The sequence below is a fragment of the Gigantopelta aegis genome, unplaced genomic scaffold, assembly GCF_016097555.1.
Source record: "Gigantopelta aegis isolate Gae_Host unplaced genomic scaffold, Gae_host_genome ctg2810_pilon_pilon, whole genome shotgun sequence".
NCBI lineage: Eukaryota > Metazoa > Mollusca > Gastropoda > Neomphalida > Peltospiridae > Gigantopelta > Gigantopelta aegis.
The window spans coordinates 1-27,818 of record NW_024533047.1 but is presented as its reverse complement, the minus strand read 5'-3'; the positions used below and the strand labels follow the sequence as shown (position 1 = coordinate 27,818).

At 35.3% G+C, this 27,818-nt stretch overlaps 1 protein-coding gene and 2 pseudogenes across 1 annotated transcript; 2 read left to right on the top strand and 1 right to left on the bottom strand.

Moving 5' to 3' along the window:
- Positions 1 to 498: 498 nt before the first annotated feature.
- On the top strand, positions 499 to 15,656 carry LOC121391672 (annotated as a pseudogene).
- Positions 15,657 to 16,591: 935 nt separating this feature from the next.
- On the bottom strand, positions 16,592 to 17,444 carry LOC121391671 (transformer-2 protein homolog alpha-like). The gene is given in 6 exon segments (XM_041523220.1): positions 16,592 to 16,714; positions 16,764 to 16,823; positions 16,876 to 16,943; positions 16,946 to 17,003; positions 17,048 to 17,180; positions 17,224 to 17,444. Coding segments are annotated over 6 exon segments (663 nt in total).
- A 257-nt stretch (positions 17,445 to 17,701) lies between these two features.
- LOC121391673 lies at positions 17,702 to 24,155 on the top strand (annotated as a pseudogene).
- The last annotated feature ends 3,663 nt before the right edge of the window (positions 24,156 to 27,818 follow it).

Sequence of the window (27,818 nt, the reverse complement as noted above, 5' to 3'; positions counted from 1 at the left end):
TTTGCTATGATGTTTTCTATAGGTTGACATAACAGGTGGTATATACCATACACTCATGGAAGAGAGTTAGCAATAGAAATATCACCTGATGGTCAACTAGATGAGGAGAAAGGTAGCTATATAGTAAATCTCTCGTATATATTGAACACCTTAGGATTATAGAGCATTATAAAGTTGTTCGAACAAAGAAATACAATTAAAATCTAACGAAACACCATAGACATTTGTCCTAGTTCTCTGTCATACTGAAGGCAGACTTATACTAAAAATATCTCAAATTGCTCACTATAGATTGTTTTTTATGAATTCAATATTAATGTCTGTAATTCATTATAGCAGCTGGCATAATTATGTACTTTTGTTTTCTGTTTATAGAAGATATTATTGTTCGTGGCGGTGTTCTAGGTAAAAATAATCCTCAGATAAGACCTCCTCATCTACTTGTTATGCTCCAATGTTTTTAATATTCCTCTTAATACTGGTCATACTAATATAAAAATGAAGTTAGGAGATATACTGAGGTTAATTGTGAATAGACAAGAGAATGTCCAGGTCAAAGTACCTTCAAAGAGTCAGATTGAAGTTAAAATTCAAGCTAAGAAAGTGATCCTTGTAGTTCCATTCATTGCCAAGTTAAAGAAAGTATACAAGAATGGGATGATAGCTGAAGAAGATATCTCTGGAACGTTTAGAAGTTCTCGTAATATTCAGATTACACCTGTTATTTTGAAAGATGAGAAATTAAAGATTAATAGGCTCCAATAACAAATTTTTGTATTAGTATTATATTTTTATACCTGCCCTTTTTATTTTTCTAAAATAAATTAGATTACTAACTATTTAGGGGGTGTGGCTGAATAACAATGTTACTTATCTTCTTGATTTCATTTTGTTGTAGTGTACCAAGCCTCCCTACAATCCATCTTGTTCCCCACAGTCACTGTGATGCAGGCTACAGAGAATCATTTGAAGATATTACAAGGATATGTTCATAATGTGTTTGACACAATGATTGAAGCTCTCAATAGTGACACCAGGAGGAAATTTGTCTGGGAAGAAGTATCTTTTCTATCAAGATGGTGGCAAGATGCTTCTGAGAAGCAAAGGCAACTGTCATGAGACTAGTTAGTTCTAAACAGCTGGAGTTTATTGGTGGTGGTTGGGTGATGCATGACGAGGCAATTAACAATGTTTTACGATTGTTAACCAGATGACTCTGGGTCTTCGTATCTCAATGAGACTTTAGGAGTAAGACCCATTATGAGTGGCATATTGATCCATTTGGACACTCTCTAATGATGCCAGAACTTTACCATGCTCTTCAATATAATGCAATAGTAATAAATCGATACCAGACCAAACAAAACAGAAAATGAAGAAATCAAAAAGTCTTGAGTTTTTATTGGAAATCTTCGATATCTAATGTGTCTATTTTTACTCACGTACTTGGTGAGCATTACTCAGCTCCCACTATATAGGTCTTGATGTCAAGGAAAGGCAGAGTCATTTGTGAATACATCCAGAAAGAGACTAGAGTGGTACAGAACTGACCATCTTCTGGTACCATTTGGGAATGATTTGCATTTACAGATGCTGTCAATGACTTTTAAGAAAATAGAAGACGTTATGGATTTATATTAATAGCCCATTCAGATACTTACAAGTTTGGTAGTAAAATACTCAACACTTGATGATTATTTCACAGCTGTATTAAACAGCAACGTTCAGTTCCCTGAAGTGATAGATGAAGATTTCTTTCCATATATAGCCTGTTATCCATGCCTTTCTGATCAATGTGACAGTATAGAAGGATTATTTTGACTCACCTTGTAGTTTCCTGATAAGTGAGGCTTACTGGAGCGGATTTATACATCAAAACCTTCACAGAAACTGCTTAGTAGAAACAAGAATTAGTATTGTTTTCGTTGGATGTGTTGAATTCTTTCTATCCTTTTCAAATGCTGAATATAGCAGAGGCTCTAAAAATGTCCAGAAATACATCAGCCATTGTTGGCCCATCACGATGCTATCACTGGTACAAGTTTCCCTCCTTGCTATGAGGACTACAACCAACGTCTCTTCACTGCAATTACTTTAGGACAAGAATGCCATTGGCATTTTAAAGGTTTATAAAACTAACTTTTACACTTTTTTTTACTTTTTACGTGTTGTGTTCTATAGGAATCCATTATGTGTAAAAGTGATACTCCTTTGCCAAGTTTGAATGCTGAAATAAAAGCTAGTTTAAATGATCTGAATGATGACAATATTGCTGTCCTAGTCATGTTCAATCCATCCAGTCAATCAAGGTTAAAAAATCATGCAGTGTAAATTTTATTTTATTTTACACAGGCCCATGTATGTGAAACTTGAACTACCTGATGGACTTTGTGTCCAGGTATTTTCTGAGTTTCATCTGATAAATCAGTTAATTATATATAGGTTTTTAACATATCTGTTGAAGGAGAGACACAAACTATGAGTAGTCAACAAATTGGATAGTTGTCTCTATGTACCAGTGGATTCAAGCAATTTGAAATCAAAGTTTTTTTTTTGTAAGAAAAACCTCAATTGCAACACTAATTCAAGTTTCTCAACTTTAAAGAGAAGTAAACATACTAGATATTCTACTCAACATCTATCAGATGATTCTATGAGTAATACAATCAACAATGGAGTGATACAACTTGATTTTGATAGTTATAATCATTTAGCTCTGTGGAGAAATTTTTACTAACAAACAAATCGTTTAAACTGTCACTAGATTTTACACAGTATCTTAAATTGAGGGATCAAAGATAATACCATTCTCTGTCTGTGATGGGAGCAATGTTTTACACTTTTGTTCCAGATAAAGGCTCTAAAGATCTCTAGACACAGCAAGGTATTTTTGTGGTCTCATGTTTACGTTAGATGTTATTTATTGAAGCTTAGTCGTTATGTTCAGAGCATCTGGTCCACTTGTATGGGAAATAGAGCAGGAAATTAATACGGTAAGTTTGTGTGTTTTTAAAGTATATTTGTATTATTATAGGAGATTTGTCCTATCAATGTAACATTGAGACTATTTAAACCTATCAGGATGACGATGTGTTATAATGATTTCTTGAACTTCAACCACGGTAAGAGTTTGTGCGATTAAGTAAGACCATCCTTAATAAAGCAAACAGCTACTTACGAAAATTGTATAGTTAAATTGTATTCCCTTGTTTCTAGTGTCGGACCATTACCATCATCTCAGCTTTTTTTTTTTTTTTTTTGTGTCTAATTCCATCAGTTTATCAAACAGTACTGACTGACCTGGTTCTATTACCAGTAATAATTTCCAACAACACACCAAGGATATACCCTATTACCAATAAAAAAACTCACTATAAGGTCTTATATGTACTTGACCTTACCTTTTCTTTTTTCCTACAAGTCAAGAACTTATGAAAGGCTACATTCAATACAAGTAAGTAATATTATTATATGACAATGGTTTTTTCATTCCTCAACATATACAGGAAAACTTTTATCCTTTAGTTGGTCGTGTATCAATAGTTGATCTGTACAAAAAATGGGCCTCACTTTAGCTGCTCAAAGACCAATGGCAGTTTACTGGTAACAATGGAAAAATTGAACTGCTGGTGCACAGGTAAGTGTTAGCCAATTTAAAATCTATAATAATTTGGTTTTTTAATTAGACGTATTCCTTGTGGTATGATCCTCGTGGGTAACGATAATTCTATACAATGATGATGTCCTGTTTTGTTGGAATAACTCCATCAGGTACTGTTCAATAGTCAATGATTGAATCTCTTTTTGTCTTTCTCCTCTCTCTCTCTCTCTCCAAATACACCACACAGATACAGTTAATATGAACTCATTTAATGCAATGCAGTATCTACAATCACCTATTTCACTTCATGTGGCTATACTAGACAACTATAAAGAATGGACCTCCGTTTTGTACTATGACATGGATACCATTTTACTCAATTGTTACCTCAGGTTAGAGTCAAATATTTTTGATTAATGTTGTCTTGTCTTTAGAGTGTCCATCTGTTAAGTAGTATGGAGCTTTTAAAACAATTACCACATGAGAGATTTTAATTGGCATAAGGTGGTTTATAATTTGATAGATTAATGCTATTGTTTTGGCTCTTTCTTCCTTCAGAATGATCAGTAATGATGTAGAGACATTTGATATGTCCTGTTGTTCACTCATTGGACAATCAAACAAATTGATGAAACTACTCCCAGACTTTGGTATAAAGATTACCAGTGTTACAAGTACTAGCGTGAAACTTTCTCCTCTGTAAGTTAGCATCTTACAGTATCATCTTGTCCTAATTTTTTGTCATTTCAATTACAATAATTATGTTTGTTTTCTAATTTTATTTATAGTTACAAATTTTATGTTTGTCACTGTACAATAAATCATCATTGTCAGTGACTGCCTCAATTTTCTGTAAATTGTTTTTTGCTGAAAAAAAAAAGAAAAACACTAAAACTATCATACAATGGAGCTAATGAAAAACTAACAGACTACTATCTTTCCTGGGACTCAGAGCTCATTCTGTGGGTATTTGAATCCCTCCTTTAGATCGTAACCACCCGACAAATCGATTTCATCTTGAGGAAGTGGATCAACTCTAATCAAATCTGTCTCTCCTTTTGAGCCTTTTGGCGAGGAAAAATATAGTTGTTGGGAGGTCATCAAGTTTGAAAAACTCCAAAGGAACATCGTTCAATTCCACATTGATATCACCAAACGAATATCTTATCTTTCTTGTGGTATTTTTTAGCAGCAAGATAGAAACCACTCCATACTCTCTCTACACTTGTCCATGCTAGGTATGCACAACATTACAACTACATTGATTTTGGGATCGTAGGACAATTTTCTCAAAACGTCGATCCAACAATTGTTCGTATTGGTCCTGTTCCTTTCTTGGGAGCAATCTCTGAGCTATAATATGGCTCAAGATACCTCAAAGAAATTGGTCAACAAATTCAATTAATGAATCTCTGTTGAGTTCTTCCATCAAACGATACTTGCGTGGGCCAGGTGCAAAGAGACCGACGCTACCTCTTTCTCCCATGAAGCAAAAACCTAATGCTTGAATGTCACTTGGAAGGTTCTGCTTCGTTGGCAATTGCAAAAGCCAATTTTGTGTCTTATATTTGAGCGCTACATCAGCAATAATTGAATGCCAGTATATAAGTATCTGAGAAGGAGAGTGTAAAAGATAGAGAGCGAGTTACTTGAGAGCAGTAAAAACTAATTAACCTTTGTTATGCTCTCGGGGTCCCAGTTTACTTTCATAATATGCTACCAGCAAAGGTCTATACTTATAAGCTCTCATGTGATTGTCTCTGCGTCATTTGTCCCACTAAAGGCGACTGGCATCTAGGTAAGGCAGTGACTAGACTTTCAGCAGTTTCCCTTCATAACCAGGTGTTACCACAGTATAACCTTCTTCATATTTTGGTCAACACATTGCGATGATGAAACACAACCACTGAATTTGAGTGGGAAAGACAGTTTGTTTTGCAATAGCAGGGTCTGTAGTGTGCCCCAATTGAGATCCATAGAGCAAGGTTTCCCGATTTGGTTAAGTTTTTAAAGCATAGCACTAGTTTCGCTAGAAAAGAAGCCGATACCACAAGTCTCAGTAGTATGATGACTGAAGATCTTGCTGCTCTATTACTTTCCAAAAAGGGTAGAGCTAGGTCCAGTTGTTCTTCATATAGTTCAAACAATTCCCTGAAACAAAAGACATGCTAAAGTGAATATTTACTCTATTAAAACATTACCATTCTCCGCTTTTTGGTCAGTATAATTGTATATTTCACCATAACGGAAAAATTATGAGATGAGGTACTTTTGTAACCCAAACTTTTTTTTGCTGTCTCAATACTCCTTTGGCACATATAGAGAACCCGCTGTTATTGGGGATCATTCCTGGATAAGTCGGTCGTGCAGCAGCTATAAATGTGGCTCCCGCAGCTTACAGGGTAGGAATCTACATAGCAGATTGTGTGTGAGTGTGTATTGGGTGTGCAGTCAGAGAGAGTGAAATGATAATGTAACATGTTGTTGTATAATAAAAAAAAACTAAGTAAATGGAGAGATAAATGTTGATGTAAAGTCTTTGCTTACTCTTTAAACAAAAATCAAACTAAAATCAATTCAGTAGCTTTGGTAATTTCCGCAAAAATTGTCATCTGTGGAGTTCTATAAGTGGAGTATCCGTGGTTTTTGTCTTTCTGTTGCCATAATAATACTCCACCAATGCTAGAACAAGATATATAAAAATGATTTCTACATCAGGAAAAAATGGTAAACCTTTTGTTGTCCTTTCTCTTGTGTAGGGCCATCAGAGTCAGAATACAATCCCTCTACGAAAAAGAGAACAGCAGTGAGTGTGGAATCTCAAAACTTGGGCCTTGTTTCTTCTCTTTTTCAATGTTTACTCTAGGCAACAGTATGTTGAAAGGTTTTAATTGACGAGCCATTCTTGTACTGATGGGACTAAATTCATGGCAATTTTAGCACCTTGGTGTTGGAGGGAATATTTTATATGTTATTATAGATATTTTACAACTATCATAATTAACTTATATGATAAACTGATAAATTACATGTTGACAATATACAAGTTTACATTTGGCTAGGAACACATCATTAAGTCAACGAACCAAAGGGGCATACGAATTTCACTCTAATATATCATGGTGTAGCAACGTCATCTGCAAATGTTATCAGTCAGCAACAAAGTAGGATCTTCTCCGTGTTTTACCATAAACTCTGAACACCTTCGAGAACAGACAGCCCAAATAGAAAAGTCGAAGATCTGGAGAACATGGCGAATCCCTCCTTTTCAATATCCACCCCTTTCACCGACACTCCCCTTAAAACGTGAAGATTTAGTGCTTATTCGATCAGCCCCACCCAACTGTTTAGCTATATTAACTGCGATGGAGACTATTTACGCCTTTACAGCTGTTTCCAAGGGAGAGGACTTTCAACAAACACAAGAAAGCAATAGTGGTAAATATTAATTATATATATAATAGCATCTAGAAAACTACGCAGACTTACTCAAAATGTTTCCTAATGTTTTAGAGCTGTTGTCAAAGTATTTGACTCCATCATGTTACCATCAGCAACGCAGTAGGAAAACATATGTGTTCACAGGTTTAAGATTAATATTGAGAGATGATATCTTTTTGACAAGTTGTCGCTACACTTGTCTATTTGACAACACTGTAGAAGTAGCATAATATAAAATTTTTGGTATCAATAATTATTATACTGACAGGGCTCAAATCATGACTCTATAAATACTTGACATCCTCTAGACGGAATGCAATTACCTTATCACTGATAGTCACTGAAAGTGACAAGTAAGAGATGCATCTGAGTGGCTGGACATGATCTGACACAAGTACTACTGGTTACTTTTTAGATATAATGCCGAAAGTGGAAACATTCATTTCTTACCAGATCTATTGTAATACGATTCGGTCGCGTCGCTGATCAAAACAAGCGGTGGTTCTTATTAGAGCAAACCACTACACATGTATACAAACTTCCAATGAATGTCTCATCAATTTCCAGAAAACCCCTCTGGAAGGAAGGTCCTGGAGTGCTAGCCGTTGAAATTGCATAGTACATATAATTTATCTAGCTATGATCAACATCGCGTTATTAGGTGTGATTATCTTCTTCTCAGTCAGAATCAATGCACAAAACAAATACAAAGACAGGATTGATTGTGTCCTGTCTGTCACTCATACAGTCAAACTTGCATCCCTGTATGTGAAAAACATACGAATCTTAGAGTCTTCTCGATTGGCCTTGAAAGACAGATCTAGTAAAATGATTTCGATCCCTGGAGGTATTCATGTTGAATTATAACTTAGACATCCGAAAACCGAGTAAACAGTGGGATGTGTATTGCAAAGTTATAACTGCTTGTTTCACATGTTAACAAGACTCTCGTTAACTGCGGTTGTGCAAAAATTGTTAGAATATGCTGGTAAGGATGCTATTGCTTACACATTCTCTAGTGGCAATTGATACAGCTTCCAATGAGCACAAATCACACCTCATAAAATCTTGTTTCGTACTTGGCGAACTGTTGTACTTGAGAGAAATAGAAACTCTTAGTTGCTGTCCGATACACATTTTGAAGATTTATCAACATGGCTTACGTTACAATTTGTCAGCATACTCAAAAATTGTGGAATGTTAGATGTGTCCCTGAAGAAAAATCGACAATAAAAACAATCAGAAAATCCCTCAAGCAAACAATAATCCATATATACTATTGGGGAGTTTGAGTCACTGGAACTCTTAGGCACTGGAGCATAGGTAGTGTTTTATAAAGTTCGAAAAGGCTCTCATGGAAGTTATGCATGAAAGAAATACGAGCTAATCAAACAGTGTTAGTACTTAAAACCCTCAAGGAACGAAGGTGAAAACCATTGGACGTATCCTGAGTGAAGGAGCTATATTCTGAGAAAATAAACATCCCAATAGGTTTCACTATATAAAGTTGTTTGAGGTAAGCCATAAAATAAAAATTATGTTCAATAGTTAATTTGGTCTTGTAATGAGGAGTCACAACATGTTTACATTCTAATGAGCTTGATAGATGGTGCGCCAGCTAAGTGAATTTATTACTTAAATGAACAGAGAAAATGAAGCCAATTTGCAGAGGAGAGATTGAACCTATTTCACAAGTGGGTTGGGCGTTGAAACATAATAATCCTAAGAACATAATAATCAGTGGGCCGTGCATTATCTTCACGAGGACAAGAGGATTGTACATCGTGATTTGAAGCCTGCTAATATGATATAGGAGATCGAAGATCAAGTCACAATAAGTACCAACAGGCTCATTTGTTGATTTTTCCACCATAAATTTCTGATAAACATTTCAGCTGATTGGACGTGCAAAACATCACAAAGAATTAGCGTTATGAAATCAACGTTGGCACTATGAATTTATTGGGGGTAGCAATGTACTAAAAAACTTGGCATGCAATGGGTCATATTATGTTAGCAAGTCCTGAATTGTTGAAAATGAACACTATGACAAGAAAGCTGACATTGGGCATCTGGTCTGTATACTATATGAACTTGCAGTACTCGAACCACATTTTATGCAACAAATATATTGGCGTTAGCTAAAAAAGGTATCAATTACAAGTTTAGTCACACTTAATTCAATTACTCCCTCAATTTTCAGATTGCTGAAGTAGATTTTGATTTGGCTGCCTCTACAACAATATTCTTTTGCAAGTTAGAGAAGTGTTGTAAATGTCCGAGTTGCTGATCCATTGAAGAGACCAGACAGCATTCAAGTACGTTTGAAACATTGACACCCAATCAACCATTTAGCACACAGATTGCCGGTATGATTGCTAATCAACTAATGAACAAACTTGGACAACACTACTTCTCAGTGTATTTTATTGGAAAATAAAATTTTTGAAAGAGAGAGCTCAAACAAGAACGTTTTTAAATAAACAATAGAAGTTATATTTCAGTTATAAGTAGAAAAATTCAGAGAGTATTAAACGTACTAACAAAGAAACTGTATGTTAAGAGCTTAAAAAGAGAGCTGTCTTTATCGATAGTATCAATCTCTCAGATTGTCAACATCTATACCATACCACCTTCACTTGCTACAGTCTCATCAAAGCATCACAGATGATCAGTTTGGATAGGACATTCCAGGATAACACAAGGCAGTGGTCAGATTCAGTTTCTCTGATCCAAGTGGTCCACCATATATCAAATATCATCTGACAATTGTATACCTTTGTAGGTGAAGGAGAGACAAGTGTTCTTTCAAGACAGCGTTCGTATTCTTTTGTCACCAGTTTCACCTCATAAAAGAAACACTTCAGGTGATTTAAAAGTTGTGTAACTTCTGAAGTAGACATTGCTAATCCTTAAGGGTCATCTCTTCTAAGTGGTTTCTCCTCGTCATCTTCGGAAATCGCCGTATCCTGTAGGAGACCTATTGATGACAGTTGCACAAACGCATTTACATTTCACAGGTCAATATTATAAACTATATTATTATTGACTAACATACATTATAATTCTTGTTCAATAGCTTCCTCCTCATGAAAACACAAGCAGTGCTTGCTATTCTATTATAATACCGATATAAAAGAGCACTCTTTGTGAGAGCTCACAAAGAGAAAATCTAAAACTGAACTGCATCAGGTATATCTATAAAACAGTCAATAAAAATTCCTCATATAATAATACCTAGCTTTCTATTAGCTCCAACAAAGAGGTTAGCTTGTTGCCTCCCCTTTCACATCTCCTGTTTGCCGTTGTCAGAACTATCTGAGTCTCCTCTCAGAGAATCACGTGACATATGAACATCTTAATGTAAGACCATATATTCTATATCATGATACTATAATTATATACTGAATTTATGTAGCTCTTCATTGACATGTTGCTCCAAACAAACTAACTACTACAACACTCATCAACTTAAATTCTGTACTTGTGTGTGTGGGTATTTAGGAATTAGTAAATTTAACATTGAATATAAATAATTATTAAATAAAACATAGCGATATTAGTACTTATTATAACCAATTTGAAATAAAATGAATCTGAATAAATAATTGAAAATTGAATCTTCAATAAAAAAAATAAAACAAGTCAAGACGAGGTTCTCGCTCGCTTAAGATCAGGTGTCAGTAGACTGGGAGAAGATTCAGAAGTTTTCGTTTCATCTGTATAGTACAGACTCCCAGAATCCATTGACTGTGGAAAGAATAATCACAAAGAACAACAGGTCCTTCTTTTGAAGGTAGTGACACCATAGATATTCTCTTGGACAAATAGTAGAGCCATTCTTTCTCAATGGAGACTGAGGTCCATTTGAGAGGACTGTGTAGAGAAAGGATACATTGTATGAATGTATAAGAGTCATACTTACGTCTCAGAGCTGCATTGCTGTGTGTACAAGTTAGTAAGAAAGTCTTGAAGTTGGTAACACTGTTGCTATTAGTTTGTCAAGTTTCTTCAAAATTCTTAGGATTTTGAGCAAACTGTTGAATGTTGTGAGCCCTCAAATGCTAAGATGTTTCATTAACATTGCCAACACAGAAAGAAACTTACCAATTTCAAATCATCAAAACGAATGGCAAGGGTTCACAATACCTCCTTTTTTTCTTCAACAATTACCTTTTCTCGATTCTTTTTAGGTATGGAATCATCAACAGGATTATCAGGTCTTGGATGGTCAAAAGGACATGCCTTTGGAGAACGTTTGAATTTGCTATCGGCCAAAAAGGAGGTTCATAAATAATGGGACGATATTGACGTGAGAGATCTTCAACTTTAAAGAATGGTTTCTGTAGTTTTTCGAACTAAAAAAGAGAACAGTGAGTTTCCACTTGTAAGTAATTCAAATTGATAATATTACCAGTAGCAACATCAACAATTTTCTTGGAACCTTCATTTTTGTTCGAACAGTTTTTAGTTTTTTCAATTCTTTCTCAACAGCTATATATTTAGTTAGTTGTGCTAACATTCATAAAACATGTGCTCTTACCATCAACATGTAATATCTTACACTTCCAGCTGGCAGCCAAAGAGAGTATATCGGTAGTTATTGGTCGGTTTTTTTTCTCTAATGACAGCTGTAACATTTTCTGCGCACGAGTGTACTATATACAAAAAATTATATACTAAACTTAATAATTGAGGAGTGTAGTCACTCACGTAGGTTTAGCTATTGTGTTTTCTTGTCGCTAACACTACATGAGATTGATTATAAGTGGAGATATGAGCTGAGATAATCCCTGGAGGAGAGAGAGAGAGATCAAAGCAATAGCATATTTTTTTAATAATATTTACCCTGTTGATGGGTATGAGGACTTTGACTGATGTTACTTTTAGCCGTTGCTTTTGGATCACTTCGTTCGATTTATTAGTAATTAAAATAGCGTACTTTCCGATCCAAAAATTCTCCAATAGTCTAAATATATTATAGAAATGTATAAACTATGTACATATGACAATAAAGGTCAATTACCGCTCCTCTAAGAACGAGGTCTTGTTCTAATTCCTTTGCTCGACGATAGCCTGTCGATCAAGAAAAAACGTTTTCCCTTTTGAATCTTTGAGATTCTCCGAAATTAAGTTTTTCGTCGACTTCGAGTGTGTACAGTGCCTATAACATCAGATAAATATGACAATTGATATTTATAGATATAATGGCATTACCAGTTCCTGTTTGACTAGCCATTGTATAACAGTATGGAATTATCACTGCAAACTACAGCTGTGAACACACCCCGTAAATGAATCAATTTCACTAGCAATAAAATTTAAACTGTCGTCTTGGTATTTGCAATGATTACCAAAGTCTGTTATGATAAATCACGTTCGATGCTTCAAACAAACCAGTAGTCTGTGAGCCATCACAACTGCTATACTTGCTGAGGTGTCTCTATTATCAGTAGTGACGTCACAAGCGTCTTAATTATAGATAATCTTGATTCTTGACATTGTAAAAATTAAAGTTTCATAATTAATTAAGGTGGAGATCTACTGCGCCATGCGCGACCGTCAGGGGATCACGTTCTCTTGAGGCAAAGACCCTCAGTTTTCTGGCAAAATAACAACATGGGGGGGGCGGGTCTTCGTGGTCTGTTCCCTCGCCTTAAGAGCTCCCACTTTATCCCGAGTCTGGAGACAACCTAAAACTGTTGTTCCACCAGCACTATCTTCTTTAGGAAGCATTTCGGCTGAGATCACTTTTTTGATACATCTATTATTACATTATTATTATTATTTCTGTAGATCAGAGAAAGATTTGCTAGTGCTCCAGCCGCGAAAAACTGGTTCTAAAGGAAAATTGTAGCTGTATTGGTGCTGTTGTTGACGTTCAATTTGAATGAAGGACTACCACCCATTTTGAAATGCCCTTGAAGTTGAAAAACGCCAGTCCAAGATTAATTAGAAGTTGCACAACATCTTGGTATGTGCATAGAACAAAGATGTTAATTCTTTGGTAGTACATTTATACTGAATCCCAAACCTAATTATTAAGGCTCATTAAGTTGCTTTAAGTAGATGTTACATTAATACCTATTTGATGCATATCTATCTAAAACAAGTGCATTATAAATACATTATATATGGTTACTCACAGGTGAAAATGTAGTTCGAACTGTTGCTATGGATGGTACCGAAGGACTTGTCAGAGGGCAGGCTTGTCTTGATACTGGCACCGCCATCCAGAGTCCCAGTAGGACCAAAAACTCTAGGTCGAATTATTAATGTCATTGGGAGAACCAATTGACGAGCGAGGGGATATTGGCTCTATACGTAAGGAGAATGCAACATTAATAATCCATATAAAATGGTATCCCTCACAGATATGCAAACATTACACGAGGCTCCCGACTTTGTCGAATGAGCATGATCAGTAAATTTTAGTTACTGGTATCAAAGTAGTAGATTTATTAGCCCTTACACCAAAGGAGGAAAAACTTGGTAGTCAACAATAAACTTGTTTGCTCTTCCTAACAATACTGTTAGTTGATAACAACGTTTTTGAGGCATGCCCTTACTTTCTTTAGGTTGTTTGGTGGGGCTGGTGTAGGCAAGACTGTCTTGATTACAGAGTTGATTAACAATGGCGAAAGCTCATGGTGGTTACTCCTGTATTTGGCTGGCGTAGGAGAGCGAACTCGAGAGGCAATGATCTTTATATGAAATGATCACCATCAGGTGTTATTCAGCCTCACAGATGATACATCAAGGTACATCATCATAATGTAGACTGCACTGGTTTCACTGGCATGTGTGTAGTATTTTAATACAAAGATCTTCGTACTATTTTGCTATATTGAATGCTAGCACAGCCTGTCGCCTTTGTCGTTATAATACTAGCTGTTAAAAGTGAACTAAAGGCTTGGTACATACCGTAAGGGTACAATTTTGGTGTTTTTTTAATTTTGCTTATTATGTAAATTGGGGTATTAATTTTCGTTTAGTGGGTGTGAATATTAATAATGGGTGTGGTATCAGACACGTGTTTGTGAACCCAAGCATGATTTTCGTGAAATATGGCTACCTATTCCTATAAATCATAGTGAGAGGGTACCATATGTACAAAAATCTGGGAGGCAGTTGATGGAGAAGTACTTCAGACAGTGTAAAAGAGAAAGAAGTGACCGACAGTGAATCCCTTTGCATGATTATGCGTGGGTGGAATAAAGTTAAATTTTTTTTTTTTTTTTTTTGATAAAACACACAACCCACGAATACAGCGAAATTAAATCCCCACGAATATTTATACCCTTACGGTAATAAATTGTTTAATTAGTCATATGATTGTGTTTTAAAAACATGGGAATTATTTCCTTTTAGGTGGCTTTGGTATATGGTCAGATGAATGAACCCCCAGGTATTATTGTACATTGATTATGATATACTTACTGATGACATGATTAGGTGCTAGGGCTCGCGTAGCTCTGACAGGACTCACAGTTGCTGAGTATTTCCGAGACCAAGAGGGTCAGATGTATTGCTCTTCGTTGACAACATTTTAGATTCACGCAAGCTGGATCTGAGGTAGAGGCGTGAACATAATTGTAAAGATTATTCTTGTGAAAATGATGTTATTATTATCCGTGTTTCACCTGAATCATTATTACACTGGTGATTCTGATTAATGCCCACTTAGGTCTGATTCACTGTGCTCTATCTCGTAATATAAATACTGGTATTTATTGTACTACCTTTATTGTCTCTTTCCTAGGTATCGGCTCTTCTTGGGACGTATTCCGTCTGCGGTAGGATACCAGCCGACACTTGCCACTGATATGGGTACTATGCAGGAAAGAATTACAACCACCAAAAAAGGCTCCATCACTTCAGTACAAGTATGATTGAGTCAGATTATCAAATTTTTATGCCTTACTTATTCTAGGCTATTTACTTCCTGCTGATGACTTGACAGATCCTGCTCCAGCTACAACATTTGCCATTTAGATGCTAACACTGTCTTGTCTCGAGCCATTTCTGAGCTGGGCATCTACCCTGCTGTCGATCCTCTTGACTCTACCTCTAGGATATGGACCCAAATATTGTTGGTGAGGAAACATTATGGCGTTGCTCGTGGGTACAGAGATTTTGCAAGTGAGCCCTAATACCTGATATATTTGTATTCTATTCCTTCTCTTGTTTAGGATTATAAATCTCTGCAAGATATTATTGCCATTTTGGGCATGATGAATTGTCAGAAGATGACAAGTTAACAGTGGCACGTGCTCGTAAAATCCAACGATTTCTTTCTCAACCTTTCCAAACAGCTGAGGTGTTTACTGGCAAGGAAGGAAGCTAGTATCTTTCAGGTCAGATAATCTATAATCTTTGAAAAGCTAATATTGGTAATGGTCCAATAGGATACAATCAGTGGATTCAAGAAGATTCTAGCTGGTTAGTATGTAATTGATTTGCTTTTAAAGACTATTTTCATTATTAGAGAGTTTGATCACTTGCCCGAGGTAGCATTCTATATGTAGGACCAATTGAGGAGGTTATTAGCAAGGCAGAAGGTTGGCACAAGAGTAGTTCCATACAATGTACAAAATACTTCAATAGAAATTAGACTACTAGGATGTTATTTTATATTGTATGTATCCTATTACTATTATTAATACAGTGATGAGCAGCTTATGACATTGATGAAAATTTATAGCTCTGTTAAGATGAGCAATACTGCACTATGATACTTCCCTAAACATTGCTCTCTGGTGTTCTTCACAGAGGTTCTGGGTGGATTGCATTTTTCAATTTAACCCTCAAGCTATAACATTGCATGATACTTCCCTAAACATGCTCTCTAGTGTTCTTCACAGATCACAGAGGTCTGGGTGGATACATTTCAATTTAACCCCTCAAGAAAAATGATTCTTTAAAAACCATAAGCAAAAATGTTCAATTTAGTCTTCAAAATAACTACGCACTTGCTTCTTATCTTGAAGCTAGTAATAAATTGATATATCCTTGGATACAGTTTAGACCATACCTAAAATGCTTCATATCTTCTATTAAAATATTCTTCATATATTTTTGTTTTTCTGTTCTTCAAACTACTTCATATTTTACTGTTCTCATGCACACTGGCTTTCTTCATGCTATTTTACTGGTACATATTGACTTCTTTCTTCGCATTTTTTTCATTTTGTTCTTCATACAAACATAAGCGAAGACATTTCCATCATACATTTCTGTAGAGAGGAAAATCCACTTAAGATGGACAACTATTGTAGTTTTAAAAGTTAAGAAACTTAGAACAAAAAGTCGTATTATGTACAAGTCTTGTTTAGTTGTTGTAAGAGTAATTGGATAGCAAACAAGTAGTCCGAGTGAAGCAACCCTCAATAGCGACCTATAATAATAACAAAACGTCTTAACCTCACTTTTTTCAAAGTGTCAAACATACTATATCTTCCTCCATAATCCCTATCATGATCATCATAGCGGTCTCTGTCACGAGCTGGTCTATGGAGAGGTACTTTTAAGTTTAATGAAAATTCTATCTTACTTACCTAGTTGGTTTACCATATAAACACCAGGTGTTGGTGTGTGAGCACGTTTAGTTATCGAGTAATCCACTCTTATCTTTCTGCCATCTATCTCGATACCATTACAGCTCTCCTTTGCCTAATACCCATATGAATACTGTTAATATTGACCACACCCACTAACTGACCTCAACTGCATCTTCAATGTCTTCAAAATAGACAAAGGCAAATCCTCGTGATCTATGAGTCTGAAAGTATTATTTAACCCTTTAGTCACTGTACCCAATATCTACAACTTACATTGTGATCATACACAACTTGGACTTCTTGGATGGCTCCATATTTCTCGAAGATCTCCCTCAGGTCTTTTCATTGGTGTATAAACTTAACCCAAAAATTCCAATCACATTATTACGTTCTGGATTAAACTAAATATACATCATTATACTAATAAAAATTGGGCGAGTAAGACAGTCTTACTCTGTTGCCCAATATGACGTCTTCTGTTTGACATTGGGGAGCGACTTGTACTTCGAGATCTCATTCCACGTTTTCGGTAGGGGCTGTAGCTTCTTCGTCTATAAGGGGAATGTGAGCGGCTAGATCTATAGAAATTATTATAGAGTGTAAGTGTATGCAAATACGGACCTTCGGTAGCGGTCACGTGACCTTGAGCGACTCCGACTATAACTCCGAGAGTATGAACGTCTTCGTCTGACAGGTGAACGAGAACGAGAGCGAGATCGTGACCAGAGTGTGTGTATTAATTGATTTTGTTGATTGATCAATTGATTACCTTGGAGAGTAGCTTCTAGACTTACTACGAGAAGAGGAACGAGATCTGCTTCTGGGCCTGTGGGAGGAGTCATTATCAAGAAGGCGTTAGTATGATCAACTTACCTATGAGAATTTTCTTCTTTCTTAGACGACATTTTCTAATCTTGTATCACAATATCCTAGACAACCACAAAATAAACTAACAGGAAGAATAAAACTTTACTTGCCAAAACTCGCTAAGCGCTCTTCTCACCTCACTTCCAAATAACCATGTGGACAATATCCGGTAATATACGGAACAGAACGGAATACGGTAGCCGTGGGGTGTGGCAATCACATTGATTACAACATGGAGGTTACATCTGCAGAGAAAGGAGCTGGAATCAATCAGTACTATGTAACAAAGATAGAAGGCTTACAGGTTAGGGACTAAATTCGGTGTCTAGTGACTCTTACTGTACTTTAGCTGTCGTTATCAGAAAAATCACAAAATTGAGAAGATTAGAAGCTCAAAGGAATGAACTCAACGCAAAAGGTATAATTAAATTGAATAGTAGAAGTGTTATATTTTATGTTAGTTTCGATTGTTACGAGAGGAATTACAATTATTACAAGAACAGGGATCACATGTGGATACGTGAGAAGTGATCAAAGCAATGGACAAGAAAAAAGTTGTTAGTAAAGTGAGAAGGACTCACATTGTCATTCTTTATGTACTGCTTGTTATTCATTTTAGGTACATCCTGAAGGAAAATATGTTGTAGATTTAGACAAAGGCATTGAGATTACTGATGTATGTTTTTGACCACACCCATCTAATTAGTAAACACATCTTCTTGTAAAGGTCCACCCAAACTGTCGTGTTGCACTAAGAAATGAGAGTTATAAATTGCATAAAAATTACCGAGTAAAAAGTAAAGAGTATTTGGTTAATAATGGTATTTTGATCCCTTTGCTTGTAAGGTTGACCCTTTAGTGAGTTTAATGATGGTAGAAAAGGTTCCTGATTCCACTTACGACATGATTGGTGGTCTTGATAAACAGATTAAAGAGATCAAAGAAGTCATTGAGTTGCCTGTGAAACATCCTGAATTATTGACTCCCTTGGTATTGCTCAACCTAAGGTCAGTAGTTATCATCACACGAATGGAATATTTTAATACTTTCTCCTACCAGTAGGGCGTGTTGTTGTATGGTCCTCCTGGTACAGGAAAGACACTATTACCAGAAGCAGTTGCCCATCATACAGAATGTACTTTATACGAGTGTCCTGGGTCAGAATTAGTACAAAAATACATAGGACAAGGTCAGTATGAAATTGATATTAGATATTAGTTGGACAGATAGACTGAGGTATACTGATCAATGTACAAGCATCTTCATTTTATAGGATCAAGGATGGTAAGGGAGTTATTTGTGATGGCACGAGAGCATGCCCCTTCAATTATCTTTATGGATGAAATTGATTCCATTGGGTCATCAAGAATTGGCTCGGGATCAAATGGTTAGTGTAATTATAAAAAAATTAAATATTATTAGCTTTTAGCTGACAGTGAAGTTCAGAGGACAAGTGTTAGAGCTTTTGAATCAGCTAGATGGTTTTGAACCTACACAAAACATTAAAGTTGTCATGGCAACAAATCGAATCGATATCTTAGACCCTGCTCTGTTGCGACCTGGTAGAATTGATCGTAAAATTGAGTTTCCACCTCCCAATGAAGACGTGAGTACCAGCTATACATATTTTTGATCTCATGTGTTATTTCATTTTCTTAGGCTCGTTTGGATATTTTACGAATCCATTCTAGGAAAATGAATTTGACACGTGGTATTAATCTTCACAAGATAGCTGAACTCATGCCTGGTGCTCTGGAGCTGAAGCCAAGGTTAATGTCTCCTTCCCTTTCTAATTGTTAATTAAAGAGGGTCATATCCCCTTTTGTTATAGGGTGTCTGTACTGAAGCTGGAATGTATGCATTGAGGGAACGTCGAGTTCATGTCACTCAAGAGGATTTTGAAATGGCAGTTGCTAAGGTACAATAGAGTAAATGTTCAAGCTGTGGTAATATGATACTTGTGGCTTCCTTTGTAAATAGGTTATGCAAAAGGACTCGGAGAAAAACATGTCCATTAAGAAAACTCTGGAAATAATGACAAGTCATTAGACGGTTATTCATGTCTCAAAGTCAAATTTGTTAATTGTAATACTGGAATCATAAAGCTTACATGTTCCCTTCATATTATGTGCAGGAATGTTACAAAGTTTAGGTGTTGTGGCCAATACTAGCACATTATTATTATAACAATTTCACTAAATAAAGTACAAAATAGCTACACTATAATCCTATTATAAATAAATCACCTGTATAATAATAGATAAGAACAGCTCATTGATAGGATGGATGGATTACAAAATAAATACTAAAAACTCATCTTTGACTATTGGAGCAAAACTATCTGGATTGCTCATAAACTCAACAAAGCCTGCCTCAGTTTCGTGGACCCATGTACTTGAAAGATTTTTTTTCCATAATTGAAGTAAACAATGGTTGGATATCCTTGAACATCATGACTGGTACAAGTTGAGGGATATTTTGTACAATCCACAGCTGCAAAGGAAGTCTTTCGTTCGGCTTTGAAGGCTTCAGCAGCTGTTGTAAAGTGAGGCTTGGCAGCTTTACAATGACCACACCAAGGTGCATAAAACATGACAAGGACGTGTTTTGTCTTTTTTAAAAATGTCTTGAAGTCATCATCAGTAAGATGATGAATTTCCCTTTCAATTTCATTCCATTCTTTTTCTGGTGGCGGAGGGGTTTTGGATCTTTCATAAAATCAATAAATGCTTCTGTTGACGAGGATATCCATAGTCATATACAAAATCACCATTTTGAAAATATTTGATGGTGGAATTGGAAATCCTTTCACCTCAAACATGGATGCCAGTTGTTTTTCGGCAGTTGCATCAACAGCTGCTAACTTACCTTGGATCTTTTCCTGTTCCATTATCTTTGCTGCATTGTTGTAATCTGGTTTCATAGCCTTGCAATGACCACACCATGGTGCATAAAAAGCCACCAACACTGATGGATTACTTTTTATAAAACTCTTCAAAGTTTTCAACGGTTAAATGAACAATGTTATCAAGTTCACCAGCCCAGTTTGCTTTACAGTTTGTTCCTCTCTTTTAGGAGGTGGTTGAGGGTTTTTCATCCATTCAATTGATCTCCAGCTTCATCTCGACTGCCCCAATAATCGTATAATAACTGACCCTCCTTCAAAAATACAAAACGGTTGGAAAACCAGTGATATTAAATTCCTGTCTTACTAGCATGGCATCTGGTTTGTCAACGTCCATCCCTGCGAGAAACGCTTTACCCTTGAGCTTTGTAGCTGCTTGTGCAAACTCTGGTTTCATTTTCTTACAATGACCACACCAAGGTGCATAAAACATTATCAAAGTGGTTTCTGTTCTTTCCCAATGAATTTGTAAAAGGTACTACTACTGTCAATGTGTTTTTCACGTCTTTGGCAGTTTCATCTTCTGACCAAGGTGCTTCACTCGTTGGATCGTTCAAGAAATTGAGAAAGGAAGATTCTGAAGTCGACGATCATAATCTTTGTGAAAACTACCATCTTTGTAATGTTTCAGTAAGTATGTTTTGGGAATGATCTTCAGTGTCTTACATAATTTTTTAGCATCAGAGCAGTCACAAATGCCACAGATCCTGTGCCTTTGACATCCTCAGCCACATTGTCAAGAACTGGCAACAAAGGTTGAGCAATTTTTTTTTATCTGAAGCAAACATAGTAAGCACATGTTTCGACTGCGAAGTAATTTTTTCCATGCCTTCAAATAATCAATAGTAATAATATTAGTCCTTTACCATTTACTCCACTACTAAAGACAGAGAGACAGAGATAAAACTGTAAGAATCAGTCTCATCTTTGACCTGGACTGCAGTAGAGTGAGTTTATAACCCTGGACACAAGAGACTAGGCCTAAAGAACAATGATTTTGTACTTTTATTAAAAAAAGTCTTCCTTAGATTTGCTCTATTATGTACTTACCAGTAACTATTTAGTTTCTTTGAGATCCTTTAAAGTTTAAACAAAAGGACATTGAAGGGGGGTGCAATAGAGCATAAACAATTAACTAGCTCCGCCTTTTAATTATTAACGCCTTCTAGAGACGGTTTAGACCCTCCTCTTTACTGATCATCAAGGTTCCCACCAAAACTAAGCCAGACTGTACGGATCATTTTATAACATTCTCTCATTCAATGCTACTGTCACAGAAATTTTGTGTCCTACTGAATATTGTCATAGAATAAAATTACCTGTTATTTTTATCCTGTGGGATAAGATTTATCAAGCAATTTTTATCCTATGACAAGAAATATCAGTAAATCTTTTATCCTACCAGCAAAAAAAATTTATCCTAGGCCATATAAACTTGCTGACAAATTTATCCTAGTTTTGAAACGCAATACTAAAAGTCAGACAGATCTTCTCTCCAGGCTCTACTATATATAATGGAGTTCACTGGAGAGTAATGTCAAGACTCCACTGTTTTTATTATTGACCAAGTTGTTGTTTGCCCACACTCTGTATTTTCCTCATATTTATTACAATTTTGTATAGCTATGGATTTAATGGAAGCTCCATTTTACAAGCGTATAAAACTTGACTACTTCACATACTGATATTGTAAATATCATAATGTCATCAAGGTAGCAGTTCAACTCATATTGTAAAGGCTTTTACTACTCACAGGTAAAAAATCTATAAAAATAGGTTGATGATGTATAAAAAGTAAAACTATAAAATATTCTCACTGCTCAGAGGAGGTACATCAGATATAGATACTAAGGTACCAAAGGGTACTAAACTATAGTCACTGTTCGTACAGGACATGGGAGATATCCACATATGTAAAACCTGCCCTCCCTCATCAAGTTAATATTGGTGATAGTATTATTGTAAAAGAAGCAAATGGGAACCTATGATGCTGGTGTTATCAGATGTGTGGGTGTGCAATGGAAAGGAGACAAAATGTGCAGAGTTGAGTTGGAAGTTACAAGTAAGTCTGTCCTCCATTTTGGGAAAATACCAATCATTTTTGAATAGTATAATAAGAACTAAAAAGGAACCATTGCTATTAAAATTAACTATTTAGAAGGCAGTATTGCATATTTAGGGTTAAAAATAAATCTTCAATGTCAAACCAAACAATAATAAGCATCCAGTGCTTATAATTAAATCCATTACCACACTTATAGATCCATTGATATATTTATAGATCCATTACCATGTTTCATTCACATACAATATTTCCAATACAACATTTATGCATCTTTTATATTTTAAAACATGCATCCATGTTATTATTTGACCATTTATTTCATTTTATATTTTAATATACCTTCTTTTTCAGAGCAAGACGGACAAGGAAAGAACAATGATGGAACATTTAAAGATGGAAAGAAATATTTTGAATGGTAAGATGAAAACTAGCAAATTAAACCTATGTTCTCTCTCTCTCCAGTCTCTCTCTCTCTCCTCTCTCTCTCTCTCTTTCCTCTTCCCCTGTCCAGTTCCAAAGGATACGGTCTATATACTCCATGGTTCAAATATCCATCTTTATGTACGACAATAACACATAAACGTTTGACGTTCCGATAAGGTCAAAATTTGTACTATAGACCATGTGCTTGTGCTATAAATAGTAAAATGCTATTAATAGTAACACAGACCGTTATATTAATAGTTACATATATTTCTAGTGTTGTTAAATGTTTTTTAAAGCAATCCCAAGATCATACATTAACATAATTAAATCAATAGGCTGATGATAAATGCAACTTAAGTCCCTAGAGTCTATGTTTTTATAAATAGTCTCTGTTAGTATTTATTACATCTATGGTAGGATTATAAATTCTCAACACATTATTTTACTGTAAGGAATGCTACACTGTGTAAAACCATTCCCACAGTCTTTACAAATATAGGATTTCTCTCCAAGCTACTATAAGCACTGGCAGATCTGAGTTCATACAACTAGTCGGATACACTATGATAGCTGTCTCCTACATACATACTCTAGTTTCACTAATTTATAATATATATTGATATGCACATATTGTAACAGAAAATGACCTTTAAAGTGACTAGTTTGGAATTTTCTGACAGAAATATTGTACCTATCACATATATATATTGTATTACAAAATATATTTCTTTCTAGTAGCAAGTTGCAGAATAGTGTGAAGACTTTAAATTAATTGTTAATTAGATCAAATAAAAAAAAAATCAATTAACGTTGGTCACGCGGGTGGTGGTGGACCCATGGTGACAAATTTTTCACGCGTTTTCTTGACTGACTGTCAAATTGAAGCGTGAGGGAGATCTCTTGATAATATAAAAGGTACTCCATTTTTCATGCCTCTATGTTCTCTACGACTCGCCTCGTCGCTGGATCGTCTCGTCACTTCGTTGGATCGACTCATCTCATCGCTGGATCATCTCGTCACTTCGTTGGATCGTCTCGTCTCATCGCTGGATATCTCGTCACATTCGTTGGATCGACTCATCTCATCGCTGGATCATCTTTTCTTTTTAGTTATGTCATCTTATCTGTTTCTTTATTTTTTCTTTTTTTTATTTTATTTTTAATTTTTTGTTTATGTAAAGATTTTTATTTTCACTCTTCATTTCTACAGGACTCAACTTGGAAGTTCTTACTGTGATTGGCCTGGATGTTCTTGACTGTTCTTCTCTGATGTCCTTGACTGTTCTCTGATGTTCTTGTTCTCTGATGGTCTTGACTGTTCTTCTCTGATGTTCTGACTGTTCTCTGATGTTCTTGACTGTTCTTCTCTGATGTTCTCTGGATCTAAAAGATGAGTTTTGCTCTCCTGCTCATTGGACTCTTTCCTGTCTTCCTTCAAGCCTTTTTCCTCTTCTTTTATTTTTTTTTTAATTTTATTTTGGGCTATCTAGCCTATCTACACCATACACACACTCACCACAATCTCTAAAAACTATATTCCCCCTGCCGCCTGGCGGCCAAAAAAATTTTTTTTAATATCCAAGGCCGCAGGTGGCGGGGGAACCTCTGATCTTCTAGGGTGCGTGTGTGTGCTGTGTGTGTGTTGTAGGTTGGTAGTCCTTTTCACTTCCTCTGTCTCTCTTCATTCTCTATCCATTCATTGTCACTACAGTTCATGACTACTCTTTTTCTTTCCCTGCAGGAGCAGCACTGTTGAAAAGGTGAGCTATCTCTCCATCCATTCATTCTTTAGTAATCCAGTTGTTCCAGATAACTTTCTTTTCTTTCTCTATGTTCTCTACTTATGGACTGACTGGAGGACTCTTGGGAACTGACTGGAGGACTCTTGTGGACTGACTGGAGGAATCTTGGGAACTCTTCAACTGTCTTATTTTAATTTTTATTTCTTTTTTCTTTTTTTTTAATTGTTTTTCTTTATAGTTTGTTTGTATATTGTTTTTTAATTTGTTAATTATATTGAAGTTCTCAAAAACATTTTTATCTAACTTTGTCAAAAGTCAATCAATCATCTTAACTTCAGTTAATATTTTTTAATCTTCAAATCAAAATTTTATTTTTTTAAACTTTGAACTTATTTAATAAAAATTGAGTTAGTTAAGAACTGACTTTTTTACAACTACAATGACACTGAATTCTTATTAATCTTTTTACAACTAATGTATTATAAATTATTATACCAATTAGATCATTTTATTATTGTGAATTCTTTTTAAAGATCTTTTTTATATTATTGTGAATTATTTTTTAAGAACTTAATTAATAAACATTAGTTGATATATACTATCATTAATATTTTAGGTAAAAGCTATACCATTTTATTAATTAATCTTTTTAAATAATTAATTAAAAATCTATTAATGTCTTACGCGTGCATGTAATATTTCCCGCCAAAATAGTGGTGGTCACGCGTTGTGTTCCTTGCTAGGTGCGTGCTCGTGATATCCCGCCTAACCATTATTGGAGCCCTTTGACTGGACTCTTCCCTCCTTTGACTGACTCTTGATATCTCACCTATTGAGACAGTTTTTTCCATTTTGGTGTCCGACTGCACTCACTACTTTATCATTATAGAATGAGTCAAGAACAAAAGTATTGAGAGGGAGTGTCAAAGAATTTTTGTATTTTATGTACTGCAGATTTTGTCTTCATGCCATTGTGGGGCGCGGGACCTGTACCGGTTATGAATCTCATTATGATACTCGTTTTCATTGATTAATTTTATAGGCACCTCAAAGAAAGAAATTAGCTCATAAGCAGTAAGTTAAGCTAGAAACACATTATAAACTATCACTTTTCAAAATTGTTAAAAAGAAACACACTCTAAAAATGTCATATAACTTTAATTGGAACTTGATAACAATTAGAAACAGCTATGTTATTAAAATTGTGTGTACTCAAATGAGTTGACTTTGTAGGTCTAACCAGTCTTACAAAAACCATTATTAAGAGCACAAATCATCCACTGCAGATTATAAAATAACAACTTAAATTGAAAGAAGAGCAAAAATTGAAAGTGTAAACATAATAAATGTAATGTCTCTTGTTAGTCTGTATAGGATTTACATCTTCAATTTTCATTCTGATGTTTAATTTGTTATTTAGTTCCCAGGCCTTATAATAGTTAGTTAAGTAATAATTGACTTTTATTTACTGCACTAAGTATCAGAAACTAAGAAACTTTATTAAATTCATCCAACTCCATAGCAACAAAAGGTTTATGAAAATTACGTGACAACATAAGTCAGTTCTTCACATATCAATGATTGTTTGTTGTCTCTAACACTCACAGCTGTTTATTATCTCTCTCCTCCTCCTCCTTCCAACTGCTAACATTAGCATCAAACAATCGTTTCTAATTTGGTCCAACAAATTCCTCAAAGAGTTAGTCAATTGTCCAATAGCTTGTTCAAGACCAAACCCATCTGGCTCTCTCCATTCTACAATTGCACCTTCTCCTTCTTGTGGACCTGCCTGAGGTATACCCACAGGTCTGGGAAATGAATGGATCTCAGTCTAGAAATAAATGGGTCTTTGAACTTCCAAATATGGTATTATTCAAACCTCTGGTTCTTTTCACACAGAACGATCTTCTCTCCACATAAAGTTTTGTAAGCAATTGTAATGCTTCAGGGTCACCTGGTAGTAAAGAGATAGAAAGGGTCTGATAATATTGATAGAGTGCATTACTTTTGAGGTGATGGTAAAATAAGTGTGATTTCCAGTGATTTATATCAGTGCAACTCCACATTTATCTAACATAGACACTAACAACTACAATAAAAATAATATATATATAAATATAGTGATCACCAGTTAAAAGTTCCATTACATTCTACTAACATACTACATTGAAAGTAATAGGAACTTTGCTTAGTAGCAGACTACAAAATAATATACACACACACACACATATATATATGTTTTATATATGTAGTTCAGATTTTGCTTCAAGCTCTTGTGGGGTGCGTTGTATCACTGATTAACGATAGTTATGAATGCGATTATCAATAGACAAAAATTTTGTGGGGGAAACAAATTTTTTACACTACCAATAATCTGAATTTCATTGGTAAAACTAGGTTAAGATCACCATGGACCTGAGAAACAAAGTCCTAACAGGTTAGATTACTGGTATTCTACATTATCGTTAGCTAACTCTAAAAGGATGCATTTATATATTACTGGTCATGAAGCCTGTAGTGATGGCTGCATTTGTCTGTATTTATACATGTACTCATTATCCTAATAAAATTTGATTACTTATTTTTAGTGTTGGGCCCCATATCTCCAGAGGAGTTAGGGATTGTTTTACCTCACGAACACCTACTGTTAGACTTTAAAGCAGCTCATAGATGTACTGAGTATGGAAATGAAGACTTTACTTGACAGATCTTCCATTTGTTATAGAAAAACATGGAAAAATCAGACAATATCCGTAAGTTAAAGCCAGTCACTACCACATGAACAGCTGGTCTTGAAACAATCACCATTCTTTAATGAGATAATATTACTAACATTGTAATCTCAATTCCCAGAACCCAAATATATAATTTAAAAGTACAATAACCAATCTACACATTAGAACCAGTACATTATATCACTCATGAAGAAGTTATTATTTTTGTCACTTATTGTATCTTTTTTTTATCTAGTTATAAGCCATAGTAAACATCTAGAAATCACATTCTGAAGATGATAGTGTACCACAACTTAATCTCATAAGGCTGCTGTTGGTGGAGTATTTGTGATTTAACAGTCCCTGTAATTCGCATCAAACCAGAATTGTTACCAAAAATTTCTTCAACATAGAATGTCAACATTATCGGTGGTAGCCGGTTATTATGTGGATGTTTTATCCCAGATGACTTAAAGCTTATGGAGGTTTCATCTATT